At 47.2% G+C, this 15,648-nt stretch overlaps 1 protein-coding gene and 1 long non-coding RNA gene across 3 annotated transcripts in view; one reads left to right on the top strand and one right to left on the bottom strand.

Moving 5' to 3' along the window:
- The window catches only part of LRP11 (LDL receptor related protein 11), a 43,443-nt gene extending 27,795 nt beyond the window's left edge, over positions 1–15,648 (bottom strand). For both annotated transcript variants that reach the window (XM_033235092.1, XM_033235093.1), the window contains exons 1-2: positions 14,640–15,648; positions 9,727–9,884 (exon numbers count right to left, since the gene is read on the bottom strand). In XM_033235092.1, the coding sequence (XP_033090983.1) occupies positions 9,727–9,884; positions 14,640–15,252 (771 nt within the window). In that variant the 5' untranslated portion in view covers positions 15,253–15,648. The remainder of the gene's footprint in view (positions 1–9,726; positions 9,885–14,639) is intronic.
- Positions 8,873–9,918, top strand: LOC117097291. Its single transcript, XR_004442904.1, has 2 exons — positions 8,873–9,291; positions 9,711–9,918. It is a non-coding gene; the product is annotated as an uncharacterized LOC117097291 (long non-coding RNA).

The raw sequence follows: 15,648 nt of genomic DNA, 5'->3' as shown, positions 1-15,648 counted from the left end.
GTCCTGAGCTCTGAGTCCAACACCATCCTCGACTGAAAGTCCATGTCCTCAGAGCAGCCCCGGGACCTGCCTCTGCACTCCAGCCTGAGGCTGCTGAACTACATCACACGCTGCTGGCAGCTGGCCCACCTTGAACTCATCAGTTCTAGCTTATTTAGGTGGCCAAGACCTTGACTGACAATCCCTTCTCTTGTCTGCAGCAGTTGCTGCTCCAAACCTGCACCTCATCCCCAGCCTCACGCTCAGGATCCAGGCCCTTCCGTTTCAGCAGGGGGCCTCATCTGCTTCAGGGAGAAAATCAGGACCATGACTAGGGCTCCACCACCCACCTCCTCCTGGGGCCCTACCTGTACCCACTGTCACCTCCTTCTGAGAGCCAGCAGGGAGTAGCTATCCCTCCTGTGTTCCAGGCCAACCCCTCCTTCTAGTCCTTGCCCTCTTGCTAGGACTTTTAGAACACTGACACATAGACTCATTTCTCTTTCAAATGGCTCTGCTATTACAATGCCCAGGTGTCTCTCATCCTAAGAAACAAACAAACAAAACAAAAAATAAAAAAATTCCCTGAGCTCCAAGGGCTCGCCAATCACAGCCCCACTTCCTTCCCATCTCCACTTGGCTCACTGAAAGGCTTCTCTGTGCCGCACTTGCCGTTTCTGTTGGTTCACTTCCCATTTAGTCTTCGCCCACCCGGTGGAGCTGCTTTCCTCACCGTCCCCCTGAAACAGTGCTGGCAAAAGTCACTCACTAACCTAGCAAAAGTCATCTAGGTGTCAAGACCAGCAATACTATTTTTTAAAAATCCATGTTTGGTTGGGCGCGGTGGCTCATGCCTGTAACCCCAGCACTTTGGGAGGCCGAGGCGGGCGGACGATGAGGTCAGGAGACGGAGACAATCCTGGCCAACATGGTGAAACCCCATCTCTACTAAAAATACAAAAATCAGCTGGGCATGGTGGCGTGTGCCTGCAGTCCCAGGTACTCAGGAGGCTGAGGCAGGAGAATCACTTGAAAACCTGGGAGACGGAGGTTGTAGTGTGCCAAGATCACCCACTGCACTCCAGCCCGGTGACAGAGCGAGACTCCATCTCAAAAAAAAGAAAAAAAATCCATGTTTAACTGGCCCTTTTACTGTATCTGGCCACGCTGGCCACTTTGGCTATTTGAAAACCCCTGCTTCCTTGGCCTCCTTTTCTATCCAAGCTCCCCTACTCATTCCTTGCAGAGGCCCTCCTGGGCTTCAGTTCTGATCACTCCCTAACCCAGGGCTCCATGCTTGCCCTCTGCTCTCCCAACATCCACAGGCAGCTTGCTGAGCACGCTGGAGCAACAGCTTCTAAGGCTCAGCTCTGTGGTAGGATTTTGCTGGACATTCAGCCAAAAGACTATTTCTTCAGCTTTCCTAATGATTCTATTACCCATTTAATATTCTACTTAAAAAAAGTCATTTCTGCTTAAATGAACTAGTCTGGATAGTGTCCTCTGCCAAATGCTGACCATTCGACATTCTATTACATTGATGCATTAATAATGGACTTTTGAAATTACAGAGGATTGCACTATTATAAGAACCATCTGCTTGTTTTTAATTAGGGAATCCTAGAATTTAGACTGACTTAGGCTTAGAGGATTTGTCAGCACTACATATACACACCCACAGGATGCTTCACAATCATTTAGAGGTGATACAATGAGATACCGTGGTTGTCATATTTTATGCCACTTTAGCTAAGGTATGGATTTCCAGGTCCCAGCCTCAGAGAGTCCGAGTCAGTGGGTTGGTCAGGAGAGCGGGACCCAGGATTCTACACTTACCCAGCCCACCCAGGTGAGCCATGATCCACATTGAAAGAAACACTGGTGCATGGTTAAGAGCACAGAAGCCGGTGTCCAATAGACATGGGTTTGAATGCCAGCCCTACCCTATACCAGCTGGGTGATGATGTACAAGTCACTTAATGTCTCTAAACCTCCGTTTTTTTTTTTCATTTGTAAAATGGAAATAATAACAGTACCTACCTGATGAGGATCAAATAAGGTAACTCATGTAAAAGAGCTGGGCCTGTAAGCTGGGCCATAGTAAGCGCTTAAATATATCCATTGTCTCCACTGGTTGATTCTTATCTCTAACTGAAGGACATTACACAATGACTCTTTACAGATAAATAAATGAATCCCCATGGAGTGATTTTCATTCACTGAGACAGTGACAGAATTGAGACCTCGAGTTGTAAAACAGTCTACACTGGCCTACAAGCTGTCCATCACTTTCCCTGCAAAAGCCTTACTCTGGAGGGCTGGCAACGATGGCCACCTGCCCTTTGTTGTTTATTTCAAAGAGATGTTAAGCAGTGCTCACTGCCATGCTGTTACATTACCTTGAGGCCCAACTACACTGAGAGAATGCCAAATGGGTCATTTATGTGAGTGCTAAAATACTAAGGGCAGCAGAGAGCACTCTAATGACAATAAGAGAATTTCCAAAGAGCCTGGAGTGGGCCACTGATGCTAGGAATCAGAACCCACTGAAATAAAAGTGGAAGTCAGTCTGAGACTCAGGACAAGACCGGATAAGGTCTTATTCTGATCGGATAAGACTTGGGGCTCAGGTCTTATCTGTCGGATAAGACCAGATCTTATCCGGTCAGATAAGATCTGAGAATCAGATAAATAAGACTGAAAACAAGACTAGAACTCTGGTTTGAGACCTCAAGATTGCATTTAATGATCCCTCTTTCATATCTCACCTCCAATCCATTGGGAAATCCCACGGGGTCTGCCTTAAATACACATCCAGAATTTGACCATGTATCACCCTGTCCACAGGTACCACCTTGCTCTGACCCCACCCTGTCTCTTGCCTGGGTCACTGCAGTGGCCAGGAGGCCTGAGCTCTGGTAGGACCAGAGCCTGGTGTCTCCTTTTTTCTGGAAACTTTCCCTCCTACCTCCATCTGCAGTGAGAGGAGGGTCAGTTATGGCCTCTTCCTATGGGCACCAGGCTGAACCAAGGTGAGACAAAGACAGGGTAAGAAGCTCAGAGCTGCCTAAGTGGAGGGGTGGGCGGGTATGTGGCAGGCTCTGGCTCTCTTTAAGCCTGGCTCAGAACCAGGCAGACCTTGCTGGCGGGCAGCAGTACAATAGCTTACACCCTCATTTACTGTCTCTTGGGACTGAGGAACACAAGGGAGCATGGCTGCAAATGACAGGCATGCTGGAGAATGTCTAGGTGAGGCCCTGCAGCCTTCAGTCAAGTAAGGTGATACAAGAAAGCTGCTCTGTCCCAGCTGCTCGGCCTGAAAGCAGACAAGAAGCCCTGAGACTGCCAGGGACCAGCAAGTGCTGGCCCCCCGCCATGGTATGTGAGTGGAGGGCTGGGCTGCAGGATTGATTCAGAGCAGAGATTTAGAAGGTGGGTGTGACAGGGGGACGCCGAGTCATGACCAGATTCTGAGCGTGGCCATCGGAGTGGAGACAAAGTTAACAGAGATTTTAAAAAACACCAAGGGGCCGGGTATGGTGGCTCACGTCTGTAATCCCACCACTTTGGGAGGCTGAGGTGGGCGGATCAGTTGAGGCCAGGAGTTTGAGACCGGCCTGGCCAACATGGTGAAACCCCATCTTTACTAACAATACAAAAATTAGCCAAGTGGTGTGTGCCTGTAGTCCCAGCTACTTGGGAGGCTGAGGCATGAGAAACTCTTGAACCCAGGAGGTGGAGGTTGCAGTGAGCTGAGATTGCACCACTGCACTCCAGCCTGGGCAACAGAGGGAGATCCCATCTCAAAAAAAAATAAATAAATAAAATAAAATAAAAAATAAAATAAAATAAAATAAACCAAGGAAGCACTGAGGCCAAGGAGCTGGATGTGCCATCCATGAGGGCTGCTGGCGTCACCCTGTGCCAGAGCTCCCTGCAAGTCAGTGAGTCACTGAGCTTCTGGGCATCAAAACTCAGAGTGCCAACGTCAGACTAAAACTCTGCAGGCCTGCAGTTCACTAGGAAGCCTCTTGTCAACACTGGGGCTGAAAGGACAGAGCATCCCTGGGTCAGGGGCCATCCCCACACCTGGCCTTGGCATGCTTCCCCACTGCCTGCCCAGGCACTGCCTCTCTGATGCAGCAACACTGGGTCCAGATGCAGATTATGATAATCACCTCAGCCTCCTGAGCACACTCCAATTTAGATCTATCCAGATTAAGTGTCCCTTCTCTGGCTCCTTTCATTTCTTTAGCTAACGAGAGCTGTCTCTCTTTGCACTCGGTGATTTAGAAGATGTAGAACTGTCACATGGATGCTTTCCCTCTAAGGGCCCAGGTGACCCTTCTATACATTTTCTCCCATTAAGATGACACTGGAGAGAGGGTTTAAAGTGCTTCACAGACATGTTTCAAGTTTCAGGATAAAAAACTATCTACATAGGTACACACAACATATCCAATTTGTAACCTGGAAACAGACATGATCATGAAACCAGGAGCTTCCAATCTCTGCTCAAGATCCCTGTTCAACAGTAGCAGCCTTTGGTGGTTGGCTTCTGGCCAAATCAATGAATGACTCAGCCTGTTTTCTGACTCAACCCCATCTTCCTAGCTAGGAATTTAGTGGCTAGGAATACACGTTTGGGCTTCTCATATACGTATAGACTAAATTACACACACACACGCATGCGCGCACACACACACACATTGTATATACTTGGTTACAAAAACTTAGTAGTACCTATTTAAAAAAATTATGTACAGCAGGTAGGCCAGGATGCAGTTAGTTTTAATTTAATAATGAAGTTGTTGGTTTAAATAATGTCCATCCTTTAGCAAGCTTCCTTACGTGTGGTTTTCTGAAGTCACTGCTGTAGACTGAATGGCTGAGTGCCCTCCCAAGGTCACATGTTCAAACCTAATGCCCAGTGTGATGGCATTTGGAGATATGTGCTCATGAATGAAGGGCATGTTAGTGCCCTTATAAAAGAGGCCCCATAGTATTAAAAAGTAAAAAACAAAACAAAAACCACTAGATGCTGGTGGAATGCTTACACGGTGCTGGTGGGAGTGCAAATTAGTTCACCCATTGTGGAAAGTGGTGTACTGTGGAAAGTGGTGTGACAATTCCTCAAAGAACTAAAAACAACTATCATTTGACCCAGCAATCCCGTTACGAGGTATATACCCCAAAAAATACAAACTGTTCTACTGTAAAGACACATGCACGCATATGTTCACTGCAGTGCTATTCACAATAGCAAAGATATGGAATCAACCTAAATGCCCAACAATGGTAGACTGGATAAGGAATATGTGGTACATATACACCATGGAATACTATGCAGCCATAAAAAACAACAAGATCATGTCCTTTGCAGGAACATGGATGGAACTGGAGGTCCTTATTCTCAGCAAACTAACGCAAGAACAGAAAACCAAATACCAAATGTTCTCACTTATAAGTGGGAGCTAAATGAGAACACACAGACAGAGAAAGCGGGACAGCAGAACGCTGGGACCTACTTGAGGGTGGAGGATGGAAGGAGGGAGAGGTTTAGAGAAAAAAAAACCATTGGGTAATATGCTTAATACCCAGGTAAGGATACAATCTGTACACCAAGCCGTTAAGTCATAAATTTATCTATATAACAAACCTGCACATGTACCCCTTAACCTAAGATAAAAGTTAAAATACATTTAAATATAAAATAAAAGAGACCCCAGAGGGCTGCCTTGCCTCTTTTGCCTTATGAGGACGCAGTGAGAAGACGGCTGGTCATAAACTAGGAAATGGGTCCTCACTAGACACCAAATCTGATTGTATCTTGATTTTGGACTTCTCAGCATCCAGAACTGAAATAAATTCATTTCTGCTCTTTAGAAGCCACTGGGTTACAGTGTTTTATTACAGAAGACCAAATGGACTAAGATAATCATTTAGTTAGAAACTTTTAAGCAACTGATGAATGTAAGTCAATGTACTGATTTATGAATTCCAAATCTCCTTGAATATCCTACTTTGCATCATGTTCCTAAATGTCATATTTTACATTCTGACTTCAGATTTAAATGTATTATGTTTAATAATCATGAAAGTCAGTGTCATTTAATGGGCTGCCTGAAAAATATGTGTCATGTTGCATTTTGATGTATTATAAATATTCAGTTAAGTGGATGTAAAATATCCTGTGCAAGGGCAGAAAATATATAACTTTAAATCCAGTGGATAGCCTCTTGGTTCTGACCAATCATCTATTCTGTCTTCACAAATGAAAAACACAGATCAGGTGCTGTGGCTCATGCTTTTAATTTCAGCACTTTGGGAGGCCAAGGAGGGAGGACTGCTTGAGCCCAGGAGTTTGAGATCAGCCTGGACAGCATAGTGAGACCTCATCTCTACAAAAAGTTAAAAAAAAAAATTAGCCATGACTATAGTCCCAGCTATTCAGGAGGCCGAGGTGAGAGGACTGCTTGAGGCTACAGTGAGCTATGATTGTGCCACTGCACTCCAGCCTGGGCAACAGAGTGAGACCCTGTCAATGAATGAATGAATGAATAATGAATGAACGAGACAAGTCAGGAACATGAGCTTTCCTGTATGCTTAGCGTCTAGTACAGTACTGGACACATACCAGATGCTTAAAAATTCGCTATTAATTGTTTCTTAACTAATCTGACAGCATAATTCCTTGCAGGTTGAATACCGTCTGGGTCACTTGGACATGCAAAGATGGGCCCTAGAGCCTGATCTTAAAGTATCGCGAGACAAAGGGAGAGATCACTACTCTGCCTGAGAAGAGAGAACAAGGATAAGGAGCCCATGCAGATGGTGGAGAGCAGGGGAGATGAGAGGAGGGATGAATGGCTCAAGAAGAGGAGGAGGTGGGTCCTCAAGGGAGAGCCCAATGAATGCATGCTCCTGGGTGCTAGGGACAGTCAAGGGACTTAGGAACAAGGGCATCCAACATCAGGTTTTAACTTAACTGTTTTGCTGTGTGACTGCCCTCCCTCCATTCCCAGCAACTTTCAAACTTAGCCCCATTTTGCAGCTTGAGGGCGGAGTGCATCAGTGTTCCAGTCAGCAGGAAGTCATTCTCAGAGAAAAAGGAATTTGATTTGAGAGGCCCAATTCTCCTGGCAGAAATGTTGGGGTGTGAAATCAGGCTGCTCAGGTTAAAGGGGTCAGAGGTATAGCTCCTGAAGGTTAAATACTGTTAAAGGAAAATTCTCAAAATGGTAAAGCTATGACTCTCACACAAATATAGCATGAATATTTTTCAAAGACATTAGTTAAAGAGGGAACCAATAAGGTGTTCAACTGATTTAAAGAATCTGAAGACTACATATATACAGTCAATCATCAATGCGAAAAAGAAGTTGCTAGGAGATGCAAAACTGAAATGGGTTTGCTAATCAGTACTGAAATGAATCTATTAATAGATTGGTTAGTATCTACATGTACTAAAATGTCATGTTTGAAATCTTATTTTCTCCAGGGTAAAAGTCAGTTACCCCTATATGCCAAATTTTTGTTTTTTTGCATTTCTATGGACAAGAATCATTTGGTTACTATCAGTTTTCTGCAACTTACAGATGTTAACCCTGAAGGATCCACTAACCAACCCCAGCATTCCATTGAAAGGTACTTGGTAACCTTTTGCCCACCTCAAAGTCTTCCACAGTGTTTCCTGACAGTCTTCATCCACCAAATGGGGATGTGCCTACAAGTGAGGGTGTCCCAGTGGATTACAGAGCTCTCTAAGCTGCCTGGCACTCAGTGGGTGGTCAACCCATGGGGGCTTTGATTGTGATGAAGTCTCAGCAGGATGAGTGTTAACTTTGGGGGACATTCATGAATGTATATCATTCTAAGACAGTTACAAATTGGTAACAGATGCTTTCCCTAGTGTAGGCTCTGTCATTTAGATGGCTTCATAACTTGAGGTCTACCTGCCGTCGCTGTTATACACATGACTGAAAAAATGCAGCACGAACCTATTGTGTGATGTAGCTAGTTCATGTAATGAAGCTCATTAATAGAAGCAGAGGCAATATCTGGATCACAGGAGGTAATGGATGAGTCAGAAAACCAAAGTTTAAATATGGGGTTCAATTAGGGGTATTAGATGTTAAGAAGGGTACGGATTAATACGAGAAAATCCAGACAAGGCAGGATAGTGGTGGGCCTGAAAATCAATTCATATGAGGAACATCTGACAAATCATGGGGTGCTGAGTTCTGAGAACAGCATACCAAGTGGTGATGTTCTTTTTTTTTTCCCCAAAGACCTCCAAAACTTTTACACAGGATAAAAGGATGAGTTCAGTGTTTTTCCAAAGGGAAGACCCAGCACCAATGCACAGAAGGAAGGGGAGGCGCAGCCTGCTTGCCCAATACAGTGATGAGCAATGTCATGGACATGATGTGAAACAGTGAGCTTCTGCCCTTGGAAAAGTCAGGCAGACGGTAGATGAGCCTTGGAAGAGGTGTTGTGGAAGGCGCTCTTGTTTGGAGGAGAGGCTGGGAAGGATGCTGGATGTACTAGTCCATCCTCACACTGCTATAAAGAACTGCCCAAGACTGGGTAATTTACAAAGGAAAGAGGTTTAATTGACTCACAGTTCTGCATGGCTGGGGAGGCCTCAGGAAACTTACTAGAACAATCGTGGCAGAAGGCGAAGGGGAAGCAAGGCACCTTCTTCACAAGATGGCAGGAGAAATTACCAAACACTTATAAAACCAGCAGATCTCGTGAGAACTCACTATCATGAGAACAGCACGGGGGAGACCACCCCCAGGATTCGATAACCTCCACCTGGTCTCTCCCTTGACAGATGGAGATTATGGGGATTACAATGCAAGATAAGATTTTTGGGTGGGGACAAAGGCAAACCATACTGGACAAGGGTGAGTCCAATTCTAACACAATATAATCGGGGAGTAAAACCACTCTTACTTAAATCAGTGGTGAGGGACTTCCTGATCTGTTTTTGTTTTGGTTCCAGTAGAATATAAATCAGTGCCTCCTTACCTCACCCTCTTTCTCCACTTCCCCTAACTGAAGTGGTTTGGATGCCGCTTACCTGCCTAAGTCAGGAAGTGCTTATTTGCCTAAGCCAGCAATTCACCCTGACAGGGTGAATGAAAACCCACTTGTCTCACCACTCAAGACTTCCTGAGCATAGGCAGCCACCGGGCACATGGCTGATTTCCGTCGGCTGCAATCCCAGGGGCCCCCGGCCGGAGCACCGCATGCTGGCCTCCCTCCCTCACAGGCCTGGTGCACCCCAGCAGACCTCGCTGCCAGGTAAGCTGTTTACTTTCTGGCTCGTGTGAAGGATAAGTTCATCCTATTGTTATTGTCCTCTTTAGACTCTTTTGTAGTTTTCAAATTTTCTACCTGGATCTTGAGCTAAGAAAAAGAAATAGAACTTTAAAAAAGTAATCTGAGTCATTAAAACAAAGTATGAGTCTTTTTCCTTGAAGTGTCTTTGTCCTCTAGACAAGTCACAAACATCAGCAAGAAGGAGGGTAGGCTCCAAGACAAATGATCGAGATTGCTGCTCACTCAGCAGAAAAGCACACTGAGATAATAAACCATTTTGGCACAATCCGTTTTACACATTCTTCATTTTATGCCTTCTGCTAGCGTACAGACATTTAGGGAGCATGAAGGGGCAGGACATTACAAAAGACCACTTCACTGAAATATCTGTTTTTGTTGAGTGACAACATGCATTACCTTCATGTCCACTGACGGGTCCCCCTGCAGCAGCGCCCACTCATACTGGACGATGGCGTGGTCATCTGTGCTCTCGCGGCCGTCTAGAACCACCCCGTCTGTGGGCAGATGCAGAACCACATCCTGCCCAGCCTTGCTAAGTGGAGGCGCATCCTTTTCTAAGAAAGAAAATAAATAATTCATAAAAGATGATTTCTTATTTTTTCTAATTTATGGAGAGGTATCTTGTTTGCTGAATAGATATGATGCAGCAAAGAACTGCTAAGAGAATGCATATTAAATGGAAATGGTCTTTCTATTTATTTTAAGACTGTGGAATTTGCTATAATATGCGCAGGAGAGGCTGCGTGGAGTGCTGGCTGGTAGCAATTTTGGGGACAAGGCAGCATACTAGGTCCCACCAATGTATAAATATGGAGAAGCAGTTTTATTTTCTAGAGTGGATTTTTCACTTAATTTTAAAATCACTTAAGTTCAAAGTACTATTAAATAAATTTATTTTAAAAGATTATTATTATTTTGAGATGGAGTTTTGCTCTTATCCCCCAGGCTGGAGTGCAATGGCGCGACCTCGGCTCACTGCAGCCTCTGCCTCCCAGGTCCGAGCGGTTCTCCTGCCTCAAGTAGCTGGGACTACAGGTGTGTGCCACCACATCCTGCTAATTATTTTTTGTATTTTTAGTACAGACAGGGTTTTGCCATGTTGACTAGGCTGGTCTCGAACTCCTGGCCTCAGGTGATCCAACTGCCTCGGCCTCTCAAAGTGCTGGGATTACCGGCATGAGCTACTGCGCCTGGCCTTGAAAAGATTATTAAAACAAACCTGAAAAACACCAAATTCACTCTAATATGGATTTTCTTTTTTTCTTATCTTCAAGCTTTAAAAATAGGAGTGATATAAAGTATTCAATGAATGGAAAATATATTAAGTTTGAAAAGTTAAGGCAGATTCTCAGAGCCATACAAAATAAAGCCTGCATCGAAATTCTCTGGAATCCAATTTTTCATCTAGGAAAATTGAAGAGGTCCACCGCTTCTAATACCTAATTTATTTTTTATTTATTTATTTATTTTGAGATGGAGTCTCACTCTGTCGCCCAGGCTGGAGTGCAGTGACGTTATCTCCGCTCACTGCAAGCTCTGCCTCCTGGGTTCACGCCATCCTCCTGCCTCAGCCTCCCAAGTAGCTGGGACTACAGGCACCTGCCACCATGCCCAGCTAATTTTTTTTTTTGTAACTTTTTTTTTTTTTAAGCCAGGATGGTCTTATTACGTTAGCCAGGATGGTCTTGATCTCCTGACCTTGTGATCCACCTGCCTCGGCCTCCCAAAGTGCTGGGATTACAGGCGTGAGCCACCACACCTGGTCTCTAACAACTAATTTTTATAACAGAAGCCAGCATGCTCAGATGACTACAACAGCAAAACAAATCTGTATTTACCTTTGTTTTTGTTTTGTTTTGTTTTGTTTTGCTTTGAGACGGGGTCTCTATCATCCAGGCTGGTGCACAATCATAGCTTACTCATTGTAGCCTCCAACTCCTGGGCTCAAGTGATCCTCCTGCCTCAGCCTCTGGAGTAGTTAGGACTGCAGGTATGCGCCACCATGCCCAGCTATTTTCACTCTTTTGTAGTGAGAGTTGCCCAGGCTGGTCTTGAACTCCTGACCTCAAGTGACCCTCCCACCTCAGCCTCCCAAAGTGCTGGAATTACAAGTGTGAGCCACTGCACCCAGCCTATATTTACCTTTAACCTAGAATGGTACTAAATAATATAAGGTTAATTATGTTTATTTCAATATTAATACTTGACTGACAGCTGCTACAGGGATGACTGAAAGGATAAGCTACACAAAGAAAACATTTCTAAGAGCATAGTTACCAAAATTTTAATTGATGTAAGCTTCTTAGTAAATTCACCCAAATGCACACATATTTTAAAGCAGCAGCAACAGAACTGGAAAAACTCTACAGGTTTGTGTAATACACCCTCTTTGGCATCCACTTCCCCATTCCTTCAGTGCCAAAACTCTGGTTCAAGTGCTGGCTGGGCTTGCCCCTCTTTGGCTCACCCTGCACAGTGCTGCAAGGCACCGCCTCTCCTCCTGCTTTTGAGCCCATCACTTTCCTCCACAGGGCCCAATGTTGCTACCTAAACAAACTTCTAAAGGGCCAAGCCAGGCATCCCAGTGCTTGAGTTTCAGGGCTTACTGGAATCCCACCTCAGTTTCTCATTACAGAACAAAGGGTGACCATTCTTGATACATTGCAACTGAAATGACTCCTCTGGAATGCTAATCCGACTGGGTCATTCTGCCAGCAGGAAAAACCCTTCAGCAAGTTACCATTGCCTTTCAGATGTTTAGGACCTAACCCTCCAGGTTTCTCTTGTCTTCTAGTGGTTCCCTCAATGCCCAGCACCAATGCCATTAGCAGCCAGAGCAGCCAGTTTCCACTAACCCTTTCCTATAATTCTGATGAATGTATAAGTTAAACACTCAAGCTGGAGAAACTGGTGCCTGAGTACAAGGCCTGGAATGTGAAAACAAATACATTAAGACCTCACCTGGGCTTTCTCAGACCCTAACATCTGATCGAAGGCATTCTTACACATACACCTTGTATCAGGGCCACTTACAATTAAAGAAATCTTTCCAAGGCTCTAGAGAAACTTTCCAGACCCCAGATCCTAAAGATTAGAGTGAATGAAACACTCCTGCTTGTAGGTGCGCACTCTCACGCAGGCATAGAGATGGAATCGAATGTAAATAAGCACTGAAGAAAAACTTGTAACTTTGAGTTGGTCTGGTGAGTTACTCCAACCATCTTCCTGCCACCAGTTGCAGAAATAAACTCCCTTCTTTCCCAGTCTGTCTGCATTTCATTATCAGACTGTGAGAAAAAGCAGCCGGATCTTGTCCATCCAGGAACAAGGAGATTTATGTGAGGGGCCTGGGGCTCTTAGAATGGGGCTTTTCTGAATGAGAATGCTGCTGCCAGTCACAAAGGGAAGATGCCTTTTTTTTTTTCCTTTTCTAAAACACATCACAAGGAATTAAGCACAGTTGCTTTTTACATCCTATTATTAACTATGGAGAAGACATGTCCCACTTTTCCAGTCACTTAAGAGTGAGGACTAGTAACTGTGATTTAAATAAGCCAAGTAAACAATCCCCTGCCTAGGAAGAAACTTGTTCTTCTGCCTTTTTCCACCTCTGAGGAGACACGGGGTTTTGCATGTTGGCCAGGCTGGTCTCTAACTCTTTGGCCTCAAGTGATTCACCCGCCTTGGCCTCCCAAAGTGCTGGGGTTAGTTATGAGCCACCGTGCCCAGCCTCTTACAGTAATCTAAACTTTAAATTTTTTTTCTATGGCATATTCTTTCCTTGTTTATTTTCCTTCTAAAAGGTTTCCTCTGGGTTTATAGGAAAGCTCATGTAGGCAGTGTCAGTTTCTTCCAGGTAAGTAGTGAGAACATAGAGAAGAGACTTTGTTTCTTTGCTGCTGGGATATTTTGGTCTGTGTTTGAGCAGAGAGGATGTGTGTGGAACAGCCGTGGTGGGCCTCAGCGATGCTGGTGGGGGTCCAAGTGAAAGTGCTGCCTGCTCCCACTTCAGCGGGAAAGTTACAGAGTCCTTCCCAGTGTTTGCCTCAGGGTCAAGCAGTCACAGGGTGACCCTTTAATACCTGCTCCCCTGACAAGGGTTCTGAGCCTCATCTAAGGTAGAGGTGGGGAGGGAGGCAGGATGTGATAGACACAGATTTCCCGACTCTCTTAATGGATCCACAGGTTTTGGAGAATGCACACTTCCAAAGGGGCTGAGCTCTGCCCCCATCTTGCTGATATCATTCTTGCTATTACAAATCAAACGGCAACAGGGCAAGATTAAACACACAGAGCATGACCACACGTGGGCACAGTCAAGGTCTCTTATTCCCTCCATGACATTGGTGTCCAACCACTACCATTTTTGTGCCTCCTGTATGTGTCCTGATTCTCTCCTTCAGAGCATCTACAAAGAGTCAAACCATCGATTCAGCATCATTTTTAGTCCTTAAGAAACATGCTTTAAAGTTTCCTATTTTCTCTTTCTTTTTTTTTTTTTTTTTTTTAAGACGGAGTTTCCCTCTTGTGGCCCAGGCTGGAGTGCAATGGCCCAATCTCAGCTCACTGCAACCTCCGCCTCCTGAGTTCACGCGATTCTCCCCTCTCAGCCTCCCAAATAGCTGGGATTACAGGCGCATGCCACCAGGTCTGGCTAATTTTTGTATTTTTAGTAGAGATGGGGTTTCATCACATTGGTCAGGCTGGTCTCAAACTCCTGACCTCAGGTGATCCGCCCGCCTCGGCCTCCCAAAGTGCTGGGATTATAGGCATGAGCCACCACGCCCAGCCTTAAAGTTTCCTATTTTCAATGAAAATCAATTCCCCTCTTTTCACTTTTTACAAAAGCGAGCAGTAGTTTTTCTCCCATTTTTGTATGATGAAAGCCACCGCAAGCAAAGTCAGGAGAGCCACGTTAAGAAACAGGAGTGGGTGTTATGAGAAGCCAGGCATCTAATTAGATTTTGCTCTTGCAATTACGTAACAGAAACCATGCCTTATACAACCCATGAGACTAAAACAAACTTTTTTCTCTGAGCTTTTCTCCTCTTTTAAACCATATTTCCACGAATCCTCTCAGATCAGCCTTCCTCTTCAAGCCTAGAAAAATTCCAGCAGCACCTCAACGCGCCCGCCCGCTTCTGCCAATCTACTGGGCTTCCTCTTAAGACAGAGAAACCCATGCCAGAAACTCCTCTGGGTGCCCGCACCTAAAATAACTTGACACGAGTGTGTTTCGTTCCAACTTGGCGAGGGCGCTGCGGGACCCAAGCGCCCTCGCCAAGGCCACCCCTCAGTCGTGCGCTTACCGAGTCCAGGCGAGGCTCGCGCTGTGGCCAGGGCGGCGCCGTCCGGGGTGCGGCTGAGGCTGTAGCTGCTGTAGCCGCGGTGCAGCGCGAACTTGCAGACGTTGCGGCCACGCGCCGTGCAGTTGAAGAGATAGCAGCCGAGCACGGCGGCCGGGGGCGAGGGCCGCCGGGGGAGCTCCACCACGGCCACGGAGCAGCGCGGCTCGGAGCAACAGGCCGCCACGCATTGCCGCCAGCCCCGCACGGCAGCCGGCGCCAGCAGGAAGCTGGCACCCGCCGCCAGGGAGTCCTTGGTGCGGATGATGACGTCGGGCATGGCGCTGTAGCCGCCGCCGCCCGGACCCGGGCAGTCCTCTTGGGGGCTGCTGCCCGAGCGCAGCTCCAGCTCCAGCTCCTCCTGCGGCCGCTCCTGCTGCAGCTGCCGGCGGAACTCCTCCAGCAGCTGCTCCACGCCCGACAGCTGCGCGTGCAGTTCGGACAGCGGCGCCGCGGGCGGCAAGGCCGCGCGGCCGCTCGCCAGCCACAGGCAGAGCAGCAGCAGCCCGCGCAGCGCCCCGTGACGCGGCGGTCGCCGGCGCCGCGAGCCCGCGCTCTCCCGGGCGGTGGAGGCCATGGCGGCCGGCAGCCGAGAGCAGCGAGCCGAGGCGGGGCCGAGCGCGGGAGGAAGGCGGGGACGCGGGCGCCGGCGACCGCGGACCCTGTGACCCTCCTGCGCGGCCGCGGCTGACTCTAGGCCCCGGCCTCACAGCGCGGCACCCCCGGAACCTGGCTGCTTCCCCCAGGCCGCGGGCGCGCGGGCGCCGGCGGGAACCGCGGTAGCGGGAGGCATAGCCGGCCCAGCTGGGCACCGCTCCTTGCCTTCTCCGGAGGCTGCGCGGCGCTCTGAGCCTCTCCGCCCCGGCCCGCTGCGCTCTGGGTGGCGGCGAGTCGGCTGCGGTGCTGATCAGCACCAGGTGTGCGAACAGTGGCCGCGGCGAGGTGGAGCCTTGGTGAGCCCCGCCCCTCCGCG

This window comes from Trachypithecus francoisi, unplaced genomic scaffold (assembly GCF_009764315.1).
Source record: "Trachypithecus francoisi isolate TF-2019V2 unplaced genomic scaffold, Tfra_2.0 Lachesis_group15, whole genome shotgun sequence".
In the NCBI taxonomy this organism is placed as follows: domain Eukaryota; kingdom Metazoa; phylum Chordata; class Mammalia; order Primates; family Cercopithecidae; genus Trachypithecus; species Trachypithecus francoisi.
The sequence above is the reverse complement of the archived record's forward strand: the minus strand, read 5'-3'. Positions and strand labels throughout refer to the sequence as shown.